The sequence below is a fragment of the Dipodomys merriami genome, unplaced genomic scaffold, assembly GCF_024711535.1.
Source record: "Dipodomys merriami isolate MVZ:Mamm:240054 unplaced genomic scaffold, mDipMer1.0.p SCAF_29, whole genome shotgun sequence".
NCBI classification, from domain to species: Eukaryota; Metazoa; Chordata; class Mammalia; order Rodentia; family Heteromyidae; genus Dipodomys; species Dipodomys merriami.
The window spans coordinates 15,221,467-15,237,879 of record NW_027204381.1 but is presented as its reverse complement, the minus strand read 5'-3'; the positions used below and the strand labels follow the sequence as shown (position 1 = coordinate 15,237,879).

General features: G+C 43.1%; 1 protein-coding gene across 5 annotated transcripts in view; it reads left to right on the top strand.

Annotated features, from left to right (window-relative positions):
• Positions 1-15,333, top strand: part of Alg9 (ALG9 alpha-1,2-mannosyltransferase) — a 64,722-nt gene extending 49,389 nt beyond the window's left edge. For 3 of the 5 annotated variants that reach the window (XM_070038416.1, XM_070038417.1, XM_070038419.1), the window contains exons 15-16: positions 9,374-9,492; positions 9,794-15,164. In XM_070038416.1, the coding sequence (XP_069894517.1) occupies positions 9,374-9,492; positions 9,794-9,831 (157 nt within the window). In that variant the 3' untranslated portion in view covers positions 9,832-15,164. Of the gene's footprint in view, positions 1-9,373; positions 9,615-9,793; positions 15,165-15,226 lie in introns of those variants that run through there. The other 2 variants (XR_011375798.1, XM_070038418.1) reach the window with 2 other exon arrangements.
• The last annotated feature ends 1,080 nt before the right edge of the window (positions 15,334-16,413 follow it).

Here is a 16,413-nt window from a genome sequence, read left to right as displayed (position 1 = left end):
TCTCATAGACTTTCCTATGTGGGCTGGCTTCAAACTGCAATCCTTAGATCTCAGCCTCCTGAGTAGCTAGGATTACAGGTGTGTGCCACCAGCATCCGACAAATGTTGAGTTTTTTTTTTTGTTTTTTTTTTTTTGTCGGTCGTGGGGCTTGAACTCTGGGCCTGAGCGCTGTCCCTCAGCTCTTCAGCTCAAGGCGAGCGCTCTACCACTTGAGCTACAACGCCACTTCCGGTTTTCTGGTGGTTTATTGGAGATAGGAGTCTCACGGTCTCTCCTGCCCGGGCTGGCTTTGAACCGCGATCCTCAGATCTCAGCCTCCTGAGTAGCTAGGATTACAGGCGTGAGCCACCAGCGCCCGGCCAAATGTTGAGTTTTATAAGAAGCTACCATATTATCTCTCTCAGAATGATTACCATTTTTCATTCTTTCCAGCCGTGAATTAGTCTGTTGTTCTACATTCTTGCAAGCATTTAGGATTGTCATAGTTCTGGATTTGGGTACATATTATGTATGCAGGTGTATATATGTATGCAAAATAGGTATAGAGTAGTATCTTTTTTAAAAATCTATTTTATTATAAAGATGCTGTACAGAGGGGTTACATTTACATAAGTAAGTTACATTTTTTTAAATTTTCTTTTTTTACCCATCCCTTCTCATCTCCCATCCCCCCCAGACCCTCCCTGCCCACCTAAAGTTGTAAAGTTCATTTTTCAACATAATGACCTGTACATCTCATTGTTGCAATGGGTCCACATGTATAGAGTGGTATCTTGTTTTAATTTTTATCTCTGACAATACATGATGTGGCTTCACCAGTAGAGTGTAGGGTTATAGGTTGAGAAGAAAGAGTAAGAGATGAAGTGTCGGAGATTTGAGGTGAGAGAAAATGTGAAATAATTGAGGATACTAAAAGGCAAAAAGAGCTAGAGAAATGTAGTGTGACTGGCGAGCAAGATCCAGAATCTACTGCTTCTCTGTTTAATCAGGGGCTTAGAGACACTTAGCCAACTCATAGTTTGAGGGAGAATCCAAGAATAAGATCACAACCAATTTCTAGCTCTGGTCCCAGAGCCCCAGCTTCCTCTCTTTGAGTTTACCATGTTTGTAGCTGGCTAATTTTACAAAGGATTACAGGCTCCCTGGATGTGGAGTCTAAACTAGTTGACAATATCACCAACTAAGAACATTGTCACTCTGGCCATCTCATGCCACATACTTTATAAAAATGAGAGAGGGTTTTTTTTTTTCTTTTTTAGAATCATGACATAATTGCTACTTGTATAAAATAGCCTGAAAAGTGGGTGGATATAATGCCTACTCTGAGATTCCTGGGGAGAAGCAATGGGAGAGTGGTACCGTCAATTGCCAGCTTGGTGGTGGCTTGCTTTCTGAATGTGGTGAGCGTCAGGCTGTGGGCGCCTGGTGGGAAGTGGCTCTCCAGGATGCCAGACTTGTCCTCCTGGGCCACGGCGTCTGTTGGTGCAGCTACTTTCCACCCACTGCTTCCTCCTTCATTATAGCTTCCTTTTGGCTTATGTGCTTTGCTTTCATTTGTAGTTCCTGGATTGTGAGATTTTATTCTTCCATATTTTGGAGCATATTAGCCTCCAAATGAATTTCAGGCTTGTTTGATGAGAGGCTTGAGAATTTAGATAGGAAAAGATTCCAAAGCCCTACGTGTTTATAATTATAGGTGAAGAACAGATGCAAGAAAAGCTAGGAGTCAAACCGTTCTGCTAGTGTACAGGAGAGGGGCCTTTTCCTCTCAGAGGGCCTCTCAGCATAGTCAGGTGGGCACTGCTGATGAGCTATGCCGCTTTGTTCATTCTGGGTCCAGCAGAAGATTCACAGAGGCCAAGGAGCTGTGGCGGCTCTGGAGAATGTATTAAGCCCATGCCTTTCCTTTTAGCCTCTAAGAGGTGAACCCAGTAGCTGTCAGGCCCAGAGTCCGTGGCACCCCATGTGTCTGTGTCCATTTGTGTCCCGTGTGGTAGGGTAGGCTGTTTGATGAGACTCATCGTTTCCCCGCAGCCTCTAGCTCAGTCTGTTGGTTTGCTTTTTGTTTGTTTTGAGTAATAGCTATACAGGATAAATGAATTGGAAATTTACATTCTAGTTATTGTGGTGTAGCAGGCACTCAAAGTAGTGATACACAGTATTACTGTTTTCCCTTGTGGTTCTAGGTGCTGACTAGGCTCAACTAGTCATTTCTGACTCAGGCTTGCTTATGCACAGCTGAGAAATGATGGATGAGGCTAGAGACATTCTAGCAATGGAAGCTGGCTGTTGGCCAGAATAGGTAACCTTATCCATGTGATCTGGGCATGGAGTCAGCATGGTAGCTGACTCCCAAGAGGAAGCATCGCAAAAGCAATCCAGTCTTCTTTTTTTTTTGTCGGTCGTGGGGCTTGAAGTCTGGGCCTGGGCGCTGTCCCTCAGCTCTTCAGCTCTTCAGCTGAAGGCTAGTGCTCTACTACTTGAGCCACAGTGCTACCTCCAGCTTTTTCTGTGTATGTGGTGCTGAGGAATCAAACCCAGGACCTCATGCATGCAAGCCAAGACTACCACTGAGCCACCTTCCCAGCCCCTCCAGTCTTCTTATGAGTGAACCTTGGGATCCATATAGGATCACTTAGGTCTCATAATTGTGTTGGATAGAAACAAGTTTGTGGACTAGCCCGTGTTCAAAAGGAGAAGAGTTAATTTCCCTATTTATGGCAAAAGCAATGAGAATTTATGAACATGTTTTAAAAGTACTTCAGCTCTCTTAAGGCTAGTCTCCTGAGTTAAGTAATTTTTCCTTTCCAAGATTTTGTTTATTTATTTTTTAGACAAATGGTGCCTAAAAGAGTCCAGCAGGCTGCTTCCTTCTCGGCTTCTTAGTATGCAGTTGCGAGGGTGACTATACCTGTGGCACAGCTTGGTTGTGGGCCCATGGTATGACGTGCTCTTTTGGTGGAATTGGTTCTTCCTCCTGAGTAGTAGCTGGCATGCTCTCGTCTTTTCCCAGCATAATAGTCCTGATGATCTGCTTACTCCCTCAAATAGGGCCAAGAAAGAACTCCAAGAAATCAGAATTTCTTTTGTACTACTTTTTTGGGTGGTAATGGAGTTTGAACTCAGGTTATCAAACTTGCTAGGCAGGTGCTCTATCTACTACATGAACTATGTCCCTAGTCTTCCTGTCCTTCCTTCCTTCCTTCCTTCCTTCCTTCCTTTTTTCCTTCCTTCCTTCCTTCCTTCCTTCCTTCCTTCCTTCCTTCCTTCCTTCCTTCCTTCCTTTTTTCCTTCCTTCCTTCCTTCCTTCCTTCCTTCCTTCCTTCCTTCCTTCCTTCCTTCCTTCCTTCCTTCCTTCCTTTCTTTCTCTCTCTCTCTCTCTCTCTCTCTCTCTCTCTTTCTTTCTTTCTTTCTTTCTTTCTTTCTTTCTTTCTTTCTTTCTTTCTTTCTTTCTTTCTTTCTTTCTTTCTTTCTTTCTTTCTTTCTTTCTTTCTTTCTTTCTTTCTTTCTTTCTTTCTTTCTTTCTTTCTGACTTTCTGACTTTCCTGCCCTGAGCTGGCTTTGAACCTCGATCCTCAGATCTCAGCCTCCTGAGTAGCTAGGATTACAGGCGTGAGCCATCAATGCCCGGCTTGATTTATTGTTTTGCATAGGGTCTTACATCTTTGCCTGAGGCTTGCCTCCAAATATTGTCCTGCCTGTACCTCACACATAACTGAGACCATAGGCAAACACTACCACACCTAGCTTACTTTTAGAAATGGCATCTTGCTAACTTTTTACCTAGGCTGACCTTGAATTGTGACCCTCCCGGTCTCTACCTCCTGAGTAGCTGTAGATTTTAGGTGTTCTTTTTCTTTCTTTCTTTCTTCTTTTCGACAGGATTTTACTACGTAGCTTAAGCTAGCCATGAGCCCGAGTTCCTTCTACCTCTGCCTCCCAAGTAGCTGAGTTTATAGGCATGTGCCACTATATCTAGCCTCTATTTTTGTATTTAAAAAAAAAAATCACCTGTTATTCATTTGTAGTTTTTGTTTTGGTCTCTGTCAGGTTTTAGTGGGGGGTTTTTTGGTTTTGTTTTCTTTTTTGGGGGGTGGTCCGGTCGTGGGGCCTGAACTCTGGGTCTGGGCGCTGTCCCTCAGCTCTTCAGTTCAAGGCTAGCGCTCTACCACTTGAGCCACAGCGCCACTTCCAGCTTTTTTCTTTTTGCTTATGTGGTGCTGAGGAATCGAACCCAGGGCCTCCTGCATGCTAGGCAAGCACTTGACCACTAAGTCACATTCCCAGCCCTTAATAGTAATTCTTTACGCCTAGCACACTGTGGAGTCATTTGGTATATTTCACATTCCTAAGCCCAGATTTATGTTACAGTAAAAAAACAATAATAAAATAAATGGTCAGAAGGATTTCCTCATTAGTCTGTAGTAGCTTTATTTGGTAAAACAATGGTCATTAATTAAAGCTTACTCATGATTATAATGGCACTTTCTGAAGCTTGCCTGTCAGTGTGGCATAGTCTCCACCACTGCTTCTGTTGGTCTCGTAGAACTAGCCTAAGTGAAAGTCCACAGGGCAGGGGCAGAGACCTCTTTCGCCACAATGGTAAAGGGAGCAGGTTCTACCTATGCCAGTCATTTGAGGAAGGGACTGGGGAGGAGCATTTCCCCAGAAGCCAGGCTGGGACTGGAGGTCAGAAAATAGCCAGTTGTCTAATACTAGTGCTTCCTCAATTCCCTCAGTCTGAATATTGGCTAAAGGTCACTGGTCAGGGGTTTTGATGGTATGCCAGCTGTTGGCTAGGACCACAGATCAGATGATTCACTGTGAATCCCAGTATTACAGTGCCAATTCCAATCTCTATAAACTTCCAATTGTTACATATAATGTATCACTGAGGTTACTCTGAAAAAAGTTGTGGATATATTCCTTGAATGGCAAGGCTCTGTTGTATGTGACTACTGAAAATAAAGTATCGTGCTGGTCACATGGATAGTGCTAAATAATGGTGACTTAGCAACGTTTGTATAAACAGAAACCTGGAGAGGTTACCACAAACCTGGAGAGGTTACCTGACCTCTTACGGTGATATCTTTGCTAATGTAGATGTCTTTCAGCTCCCTCCTACACCAACATTCCATGGACTACTGTGGCCCCCCACTCCCCTTCACACATACATGGTACAGGTACCACCTTTGCTCTGCCCCACCTAGTGGCTTAAGAACTAATATGTTTGAGAAGTTCTGTCTTCAGGGTGCTGGTGGCCTAAAGGAATGGAACATACAACATTCCACTCATATGTTCTTTCTCTTCTGAGGAACCTCTGCAGTAAAGTCTCTTTAGAGCTGAAAGTAGCCATGAAAAGCCCATCTGCAGGAGAAAGGGAGAAAAAGCTAGGTCAAAGCCCAGCTGAAAGAGAACTGGCAGGAGGCTTAGAGTATAGGTTTACAGGGATATTGATGTTTGCATGGATCAGTGGCTGGCTGGATGAGTGGATGGATGGATAGATAAATATATGGATAAGAGAAACTGGAGTACTAAACAAATTGACCCAGCATTTCCATTTACGCCTATTGAACTGGTGGCATCAGGGACTGGCAGCCAGTCTTCCATTGACGTCAGCAAGTGCAGATTTAAATCTCCACAGCAGAATGCTCCTGAGCCCTGGTAAATAGGACTGGTAATTGAATTAGAAAACATTCTGAGCTGTCAGTTAATTATGCTGCTCAGGCAGTTGCTTTGTCCAGGTCTGTTTCATCCTTGAATCACTTGAATGGGCTTGTCACTGGGAGGGAAGGTCTTTTTCTATGAGAGAGGCACATATTTATGTCTCTCTGAGTTCCCCTAAGCTCCTTTGGGTCATTCTTTGGCATTCTACTTTGTTGCAGACATTGTGATATGAGTTTTGGTAGGCATTAGTTTTGTTCTAGCTGTGTTTTATTTTGATTTTTATGAATGTGATGATTGGAATACTCAGAGTATTCTAATCCTCAACTGCTTTTTTTCTTTCTTAAGGACAAATAACCAATTTGATTTCTCTTTTTGTTCTTGAGCAACAATATGATATAACAAATTAACAATGCCCAGTCATGCTTAACATTAAAGCTATTGTTGGTTGAAAAAAAAATCTTAATAAAAGGTTCAATCATTCCAACTTCAGGACATCATGCATGCAAGGCAAGCGCTCTACCACTCATCACATTCCCTGCCCTGCCCTGTTGTTTCAATGAAAGAAAGTGACACAATCTTCCCATTCTAGCTGGGAGGGGAGAGTGAGTATAGCATGCTTTGACAGCAGCTGCTTTTGGAAGAGGTCTGTAGTAGAGATGGGACACACCCGAGGCCTGCAGGAGAATAGGAGGCCACCTCCTTACTGAGAGCTTCTCCAGGCTGGACTTGGAGGAGAGACTGTCTTCTCAGCTTCTGCTTTTATGTAATCCCAGTCTTTTGCACAGGTCTGTGTTCAGGAGTACCTAAAAAGGCCTCCTGGTTTCCGGAACACAGTATTTCCAATTCCAGATGGGCTAGTTTTCCACTGAGGGAGCCTGGCAGGATCAGGATGTTTCTTGGCCTAAGTTTGAAGTTAGATACAGGTTTGTAAGACATACTATCCCAGACCACAAAGTCTTGGACTTTGAATGTCTCCTTGGGAGTAGGAGCTGTTTGTGTTTATCTTTGCATTCTTGATGTTTACTTGATTAACCCATTGCTTAATTAGCCCAGTGACTTGTTGAACTGAATTAAACTCATTTATGTAATATCCTTCCCTCACTCTCTTTATCTATCTGTCTTTCCAGTGAGTTTTTCCAGCTCTCTAGGGTCAACCACATATTGGTAAATAAAACAGGCTCAGTCCTTGAAATCTAGGTGTAGAGGGTAGAAGGACAAACAAAAGTTAACTAACAGATACATAGGACTTGAACTCTCAGTCTTGTCACTGTCCCTGAACTCTTGCTCAAGGCTGGTACTCTACCACTTTGGGCCACAGCATCATTTCTGCTTTTCTGGTGGCTAGTTGGAGATGAGTCTCAGACTTTCCTGCCTGGGCTGGCTTCGAACTGTGATCCTCATCCAGTCTCCTGAGTAGGATTACAGGTATGAGCCACCTGTGCCTGGCAAGACTTTTTTTTAATAGGTCATGAGGCCTGAACTCTGGGCCTGGGCGCTGTCCCTCAACTCTTCAGCTCAAGACTAGCACTCTGACACTTGAGTCACAGCACCACTTCCGGCTTTTTCTGCTTATGTGGTGCTGAGGAGTTGAACCCAAGGCCTCATGCATGCAAGGCAAGTACTCTACCACTGAGCCACCTTCCCAGCCCCAAGACTTATATTCTAAACTTTCAACTGATCACTGAAAACTTTGTGTCTAGCTTTGCATTTCTATGATTGCTGGTAAGATCGAACATCATTTCATATGTTTATTATCCCTTGTGTTTCTCTTCTCTGTTCATGTCCTTGGTCAATTTTTTTTTTCCTATTGAGTTATGTCTTCTTACTGATTGTAGATAGTTTCTGTAATCTTGATGTGAATCCTCCATTATATATACTGCAAATACTTTCATTTCTCTAGAAAGAAATTGAAAGGAATTGCTCTAGAAAGAAAGTGAAAAATTGCAGTTGAGTCCATGGACCCTGGCATTAAATTAAAGGCTGGTCTGAGCATTGTTCTAGTACCTATAAGAATGAAGCTTTTATTGGGGAGTAACTTGAAGTGGAAATGGCACTTGCGCTTGCAGGAGTTTGCTCCAGTTTCCATCTTTCTATCCCAGTACCTCATCTGTACATCCTGAACAAAAGACTGAACAGTACTTTTGGCCTGAGCTAGGTTCATTCTGTTTGCAAGAGCCCAGCCTTTATTCCTGTGTCTCTTCCCTAAGCCTCTTCTCTGTCAGAGCCCTCAAGCTGTTAGCTGGTAAAGCGAAGTGCATCTCTGGGGAGCACAGGGCACTGCCAGAATCCCAGTTGGGAAGCATCTCCAAGAGTTGTGTTTGCCAAGCACGATATCATTGTGTGCAGGCATTGTGGGAATCTGCCAAGCTCAGAGGTAGGCTGCCAGTCCAAATGCCACGTTGACATGACATTTACAAGTTTAGAATCTGGAAAAGGATTGGTGGTGGAACACCTCTCAGCTGTCTTGTCTAGGTGGCAGGAACTGTGCCAGCTTTTCACTTCCAGACTCAGAAATCGTTGTCAGGAAGTAATATTTCATATAGAATTTGTAGCTTTCGCCACGACTTTTTCTAGGAAATGATAAATCCTGTAAGCTGGCCGAGTTTGCGCGTGCTAGAACAGATTTGAATGAAACTCTATCACAGGCTCACTGTGGAAACTGAGTGAGTAATGTCTCCTTCCTCCTAGGAGTTCTTAAATGGAGTAAATATATTTAAAAACAAAAGCACTTTTGGGGATGGGAAGGTGGCTCAGTGGTAGAGTGCTTGCCTCGCATGCATGAGGCCCTGGGTTTGATTCCTCAGCACCACATGAGCAGAAAAAGTGGTGCTGTGGCTCAAGTAGTAGAGCATTAGCCTTGAGCTGAAGAGCTGAGGGACAGCGGCCAGGCCCAGAGTTCAAGCCCCATGACTGACCAAAAGAAAAAAAAAAAAAAAAAGCACTTTAAACATACCAGCACTTACGTATTTATGATCTGTTTAAAAAGTGTAAAAGCACTTATGACACTGTTCAGAAACCCACAAGAAACTCAGTTTTTCCTTGTTCTGATAGTTCAGTAATAAGTAGATAGGATTTTGCAGGGTTGTGCTATTACAACATGAATTGTTTATCTGTGTTCGCTCTCTGACTTAGGCATTACTGGAACACTGTGCACAAGCATCCAAGACATAATTTTTTTTCTCCTCTTCAGGAAGATTTAGGGCTAAAGTCAGGATCATTTATATATTTGGAATTTCTGCAGATTTTTTATTTGCAGAAATCTTTTGGGTGTTAAGGGTTCATTTCAAGCTTTGTGATAGACCCCCCTGTAACCACAGCATTCAGAAGGTAAAGGTAAAAGAGCTAAGTTCAAGGGCTACCTGCATCACAAAGAGAGTTCTAGGCCAGCCTGGGCCACATAGCAAGATCCTGTGTCAACCTACCCCCCAAAGAATCCATTTCAGTAGCAGGGGCTCAATGACTTGGTGCTTTTCTATGGTGCATTCTAAGGTAAAATAAAGACCTGGCACTATTTTGAAGGATGTTCTCTGACTTATTAGGGAGACATTTGTTTATTGTTTAATTGATTGCTATAACAGATACTTGGTCTTGATTCAGATCTTTTATCCTGATCTGGTACCTATATAAGCTTTTTTTCTTTTGCTGCTTCTTTAGGAGCTTTATTCCTCATTAATGAAATTCTGTCCTTTTCCTCCTATTTTTCAGGTCTTCAAAGCTGTTTCGGGCATTCTACATCCCCTTCCTGTCAGATCAGTATACAGTGTATGTGAACTACACCATCCTTAAACCTCGGAAAGCAAAGCAAAGTAGGAAGAAGAGTGGAGGTTAGCAACACACTCGTGGCCCCAGTGGACAGCCATCTTGTTACCTGATTCCATTGACCTGACTCCCTCCATATCATCACCTGTAACTTTTGTAATAAAGTCATCTGACAGGAACACCAGAATCCAGGTGCTCTTGGCTAATCAGTCTGTTTCAAATTCTAATTAAAGTTGCATTCAATTCTTGCCTGTATCAATGTACTGCCTGTAAACTTTTTGTAGATAGGCAGAGAAAAGCCCTAAAGCACCAGTAGATATATGGCTCCACGACTCATTGTTTTTCTTCTGTTCAATTACTTACTAGACCGGAGAAGAGCAGAACCAACTTACAGGAAGAATTGAAAATCCCCGGGCTGGATGGCTATGTTAAGCTGTTTTCCACATTGTGGCCTCACACCCAAGAAGTAGCAAGCCTCTCTCAGGATGAAGGGGCTTCTCCACCAAAGCTATCTGGCTGCTCCTAGGAGACCTTCACGCTCCAATGCTAGTACTGAAAGTGAGCTCAGCTTAGTCGCCAACTGACATGTCCTTTCCACCTTCAGCAAGACTAACTTCTGTGAAGCACTTTACAGGGAGGACTATCTCAGGAAAAAGGCGACCACTTGAGGAACTGTGACTTAATTTTGTTACAGATGATGCCTCTGACTTTCATTTTATTTCCTTTACAACCACCTTGAACCTTGTTTGTTTTAACTTTAGCATGCTATATCTTGAATTCTGGATTCTGCTGTACAAAGGTATCAACAGCCTAAATTTGTATAGGGCAACCTTGGAAAGAATTAATTCTCGCCATTGGTAGAGTCGGAAGCCAACACCTTTCTAGGTAATGCATTCTGAGGCCATCTCTGAGGAAGCTAGTGAAAAGGACCAGTGTATACTTGTAGCACATGGTTTTTCATTCTAGTGCAACCTGCCTGGGCACTCTAGTAGGCAGTGATTAAGACCCAGTTCACACGCAGTAAGTACCTTCTATTACTTACCTTAACACACAGTATTTCACAGGTTCCAAGGCATTTTCACAGCATCTCAGTGTCCTCAGTCACCATGAGGGGGAGGCCTGGCAGGTGGATTTATTACCATTTTACAGACGAGGAGAGTGGTAGAGGTAAAATGACTTGCCTGGGGAAATCCAGGTTGCGTGACTTCCATGCTTCCTCATTCAACTGTGAAAACATGATGTGGTAGAGGATGAGGTTGGCCAAGTCCTGGTTGATATTACAACTTTTTATTTTAGGGAAGAGTTTTACCTATATTTCTTAGTTCTTTGGCACCTCCAACATGCCTGTGTGTAAAGCCCATCGTCGCAATGCTAGGTGGTGGAGCCAGGCCCACAGCAGGGCATACCATCACACAGGCACTGTTCCTATTGCCCACCAGGGGTCATGGTGTCGGTGCCCTATTCTACTAAGCTGATGCTAATATCTGAAAATAGGATGGAGCTGTTTTTTAGAATTTCCATCTTTAATTTTTTAGAGAAAGACTTCCCAGTAGGAACTAAGAAATGCTAGTTACCATATAACATGTCTCTTCTTGAGAATTCCTTGTAAAGGAATAACTGAGCTGGTGTTGGAGCAGAGAGAGAATAGGTCTAGGCAGAATAGTAAAGGAAGAAAGACCTTTGACCTTTAAGTCTCCATACTCAACTACTGTCTTCCAGAGCAAATAGCGGGTATATGATCTGACAACAGGACGGCGCACTGTAAGTGGAGCATCTTGCCTTATGTTCAATAACAGTGCTGTCCTTCACAGTAGCCAAAGTCCTTTCTTTTTTGTAGGGATGTGTAAGAGTCCAAGCTGGGCATAGTGGCTCATATACCTGTAATTCTAGCTACTTGGGAGGTAGAGATGGAGAGCATCACACTTTAAGGCCATCCTAGACAAAAAAGTTGAAGAGATTCCCATCTCAGCCAATTAAAACAACACCAGTGTGGTGTGTGCCTGCCATTCCAGCTACATAAGAGGGTAATATTGCGGTCCAGGCTGGCCTGAATGTAACTATGAGATCCTATTTGAAAAAGTAACTAAGGTAAAAAACATTGGGAGCATGGTTCAGGGTAGAGCGCCTGCCTAGAAAGCACAGCCCCAAGAAAAACAAGTCCAGCAATGTGGGTAAGTGGAGAGTAGCCTTTTTTCTAATCAAAGTGGTAGAGCGTTCAAGGAGGAAAGGGTACAGTGTGGTAGCATGCATGAGGCCCTAGGTTTAAGGCCGTGTGTGTGTGTGTGTGTGTGTGTGTGTGTGTGTATGTGTATGTGTGTGTGTGTGTACGTACACACGTACACATAAAAACATGGTATAGCATTGATCTATTTTATCATCTGTGTATTTAAAAAAAAAAAGTCAAAGACTTGAGAGAGAACTTAAACATAGCACAGAAAATAAAATGATCCAGGCAGGTTTCCCTTGAGAATATGACTTCTGCTTTGAAAACCTCATTTTTTTCCCTCTCATATGTATCCTTTTGATGAGAGCATAGTGAATTGCAGAATACTGTGCTAAATGCTATATGTTGTAAAGATCATAAAAGTGATATTTTCTGAACATTAAAAAAAAATCGCCCCTCTCTTTGTAATATAGGGAAGTTAGATTTGCCTGAGAAAAAGTGTATTGAGACACTTGGTCAGAGTAGCATTTCTCCTCCAAAGAACCAGAGTTCCACATGAGCTTCTGCTCTGCTCCCTGTAAGAAGAAAGTAGATAAGGTACTTATTAATCCATTGGTTGTTGAGTGTCAAAGAAGGAGGGACTAAGGATGATTCAGAATAGCCTTGGATTTTGGGCAAAATGAGGGAGTGAGTACACTTGGTTAGTCTCAGATTCTCTTATTCCTAGCTCTGAAGTGGCCTTATCTGAATTTAGCCAGACTGTGTGGTAGGCATTTATTTTCAGAATAGATGCCTCACCTCCTAGGTGTCATTGATTAAAAAAAAAAAAATCAAAGACAGGTTCTTTTAATCTCTTGGGATAATCTAGGAAAATTGCAGGCCAAACTCTGTATTGTCAAATTTGAAATTCAGAGGAAGAGTCTTGGTTTTGAATAGAGGTGGTTCTTGATCAGAACCATGGATTTAAATCATTTTTACTGGTCTGGAGTTCGGGGAAAAAACTGTGAAACCCCAATGTGAATCTGCAGCATGAGATACCAGAAGCAATCCTCTATTGAGTTTTTTGTGTGTGTGTTTCCTGAGATTTTTTGAATTAAGAAATCACTGTGATTGTGTGGTCATCTGGCCAGTCCCAGGCAGCTCTGCTTTTACTTTGGTTAAATGAGGCACAGTCAAACCTTTACACCCACAAACAAAGCTCACATGTTAATCTGTTCTTATGCTTCTACGTGAAATGCCTTGAGTAAATGCTTTACACACACCCCAGACCCCTGCAGCAGAGATCAGGGCGTTGACATTAGCGGTGAAAGGCTGGAATTTGGTCCCCTCCCAGAGAAGTCAGTGAGCAGCAACTGTCACTTGGTGGCATGAGTCCTTAGATAAAGTCTGGAGAAGTCTCATGAGGCATTGATGGACTGAAAAAGATACTAAAGAGCAAATAAATGTCCCTAGCTACTTCTGTCATCTGGCAACTAGATAGAGGAAAAGTCAGGTAACAAAGGCAAGAATATAAATTCCTGTCCAGTTAATAGGTAGACAGGTATGGATACTAGATGGGCAGGCTTCTTTCTTCGGTTGACCTCCTGGCTCTGGTTAATTTTGAAAGGGCAGGCACCAAGTTGCTGATATGACATTGTCGCCTCTTAGTCCTCTCCATGGTCCCTTGTTCCCCAGACTGGCTAAGTCTAGGCACTCATTGCTGGGGTGGTTTTTCCCAGTTAGTATTCATGGAGATTTGAACTCAAAGCCTGGGCACTGTCCCTGAGCACTTGTGCTCAAGGCTAGTGCTCTACCACTACCACTGTGTTTGGCTGGTTAGAGATAAGCGTTTTGATCCATGCTTCCAGCCTGGCTCTTTGCAGGTTAGTTGGGAGATGGAGTCTTAGGGATTTTTCAGCCCGGGCTGGCTTTGAATTGAAATCTTTGCCATGAAAACCCTTTATTATTTCCAATTAAAGCAACAAGGAGATCAAATAGAATAGAGCTTACCTGGTCCTTATCAAGAATTGACCAAGAAATCTCCTGCAATGACAAAACTCATTAGATGTGAGAATCTTAGCACAGATATGCCCAGTATTTTAGAATCACATAGTCAGTACTAGAATACATAACATAAAAAAGGCAAAACTCAAAACCTAAAATTTTGACAACAATGTTTAGACATCTTTGCTAACAAAGCACATCAGATGTTTGGGCCTCAGTTACCAGGGTCTGTGAAAAGAACAACTTGTTAGCAAGGCACATTAGAATAGATGGAGGAGTAGTAAGCGTGGTGGAAGAGTAAGGGTCAGATGGGGCCAAACCCTTAACCCACCATGTGGCCAAGATGGGGAACTCAAGATGGCAAATTTCTGAAAAAAATGCAAAGAAAGCCTGAACAAATAGATCAAGCCTACATTGGCTAGCCTTTGAGAGGGAACCTAGAGGGGGTCCCCGGGACCCAGCCTGCGTCACACTCTTCAGGGCACAAGCCGAAATGTTGCAGAAAAGTGAAGGGGAGAGATATGGAAAGTTGGACATGATTGGCAGAGAGAGAGCAAAGAGAGCCTGAAAGTAAACAGACTTCTGACCATTTACCATTGCAGAGGCAAAAACTGTCTACATCTGAGAACAGCATAAAAAAATTAGGCGCTCTGGCTTTCCAGGGAGCATAGGAGGCATTTCAGAGGGGTTTCACAGCACTGGAGTGACACACAGCACCCTACTAAAGGTGTAGGAGAGAAGAAATTAGTGAGTGAAGGAGGGCTTATCGGATGGAAGTGGCATCCGACTTACCACCGAGCCCTCTAGGGAGGAGTGGCTAAGCAACCAGAGTCAAGTGTCCTTGACTCCAAAGGTTACCGGCCTTTCAGTTAAAAGGCCTAGCAGGTTCTCAGAAAGTAGTTCACTCAGCAGAATGTAGAAGCGTGGAGGTGGATGCAGAGGCCGGCAATGGTGTTGAGGTGCTGTGTCCTCAGCAGACAGACCAGTTAGCAAAAAGGCTGTCAGAACCGTGGGTATTCCTCAGAACAAGAAAGGAAAAAAACAAACAAAAGAAAAAAAAATGGAGAGGAATCCCACCTATCCTGACTTTAAGCCCTTCCCGGGTTTTGGCACCATTTATGTTAGGTTTTTAAAGAGGGGTTGCTGAGTAAGAATCACACCATGCACGTGTATTCAGGTAAGGGGTAGGTTTATTCATTGTTCTGCCTGGCACCAGGCCATGTTGGCCCTCCATGTGGCTGGGAAAGAGAGCATCTGGGCCAGGGCTAGGCCTTATCTAGGGTATGGGCAGAGAAAGGTGTGGCCACATCAAATTCAGATGTGACCTCAGCAGATGCCGATGTGACCTCTTCCAGGTGTGCCTGGGTAACAGGCACTGGGTGGGCGGAGACTTTGCTTCGAGGAGGGTGGAGTCTGCTCGCCATCCAGGAGCGGACCTTACATTCCAGCCATCCAGGAGCAGACCTTACAGTGTTGAAGCCACAGAGTGTTGTCCAGTTCATTTGTCTTCCTGACCTTTGGGTTTTATTTCATGTATCAGTGTTTACATATTTATTATTGTATTTTCTGTGAAAAACAAGGTTAAATAAATCATGGCAGTTTGATTTTATTTTTTCTTAAAGTGCTACTTTTTTTTTTTCTTTTGCTTTCAGCTTTTAAATCTTCTGGAAATTGGGAATGGATGGAACTAACTCCCATGCTAAGGGCCTTTGCCTGCCTTCTCTCGACCACACAGCCCAGAATGCTATTGTGAACCCTTTAGGAAACTCAAGAGTTTCTGAAGAGAGTTTTTGGATTGAAACTCGATTCTGGAAGTCTTTATAAAAATCCTGATCCAGTTTCATCCAATATTTGGGTAATTTTTTTCCCCAGTGTAGGATGTCAGGAGGAATAAAATTTACAGTAAATGAATCTACTTCATACCCAACAACTTCTGGCAGCTATGTGGTTTTGTGCCCTAGGTCATTTTTATTCCCAGAGGACCCAAAAATATTACCTTGAGTCTTGGTTTGATTTATTTCTCCCCATGTTGTTTTGGCAAAGGATGCTTTTATTAATTTAGTTTTAGGAGGGAGAAGTTTACAGCATCTATTTCCTTTCTCTTGTATAGAATATCATCTTTTCCTGTTCATCTTTTTTAGCTAAGACTCTCCTAAGAAGACTTTCTGGATTTCAGAGCCACTGTGATGACTTTCTCTGGACCCTTTTACGTACATTGTGTCTTGAATAAGAGCATAGAACTTCATTATAGACACCCTGTAGGCCTACCTCCCAAGAGTGTTATTGGCCAGTGAGAGGAACACACCTTTCTGGGCTCCTGTGTATTCCTTGGCTCAGCACAGTCTCCTGAACATTTTGGTACTGTGCATTTTTTGTTGAAGAAGAGTAAAAGACATTGAGAAGTAATCTATACCTGTTCTCAATTTGTTATAGAATTTTAGACCATAACAAGTTGTAAGTTTTGGAGAACTCAAAGGACGTGTATAGCAATTCTGAACAACACAGGCTTTTGTGCAGAAGCAGACTGCTCAGGGTAGCTTCTAAAAGGGGCCATGTCCTTTTACTGAATATTTCTGTTCCTTTGTCTTGGAGAGCCAGACTTGATACAGGAGACCTTCTAAACAAGGCGGGATCAGAAAGCGTTTTCCTATAGGTGGAAGGAGCGCCTAAGTCCCACCTTCTTTGTGCAGGAGGCTCATGCCTGCAGTCCTGGTTACTACTCAGGAGGCTGAGATCCGAGGTTTGCAGTCCAAAGCCAGCCCAGGCAGAAAAGTCTGTGAGGTTCTTATCTCCAACTAACCAGCAAAAAGCTGCAAGTGGAGGTGTAGTTCAAGTACGA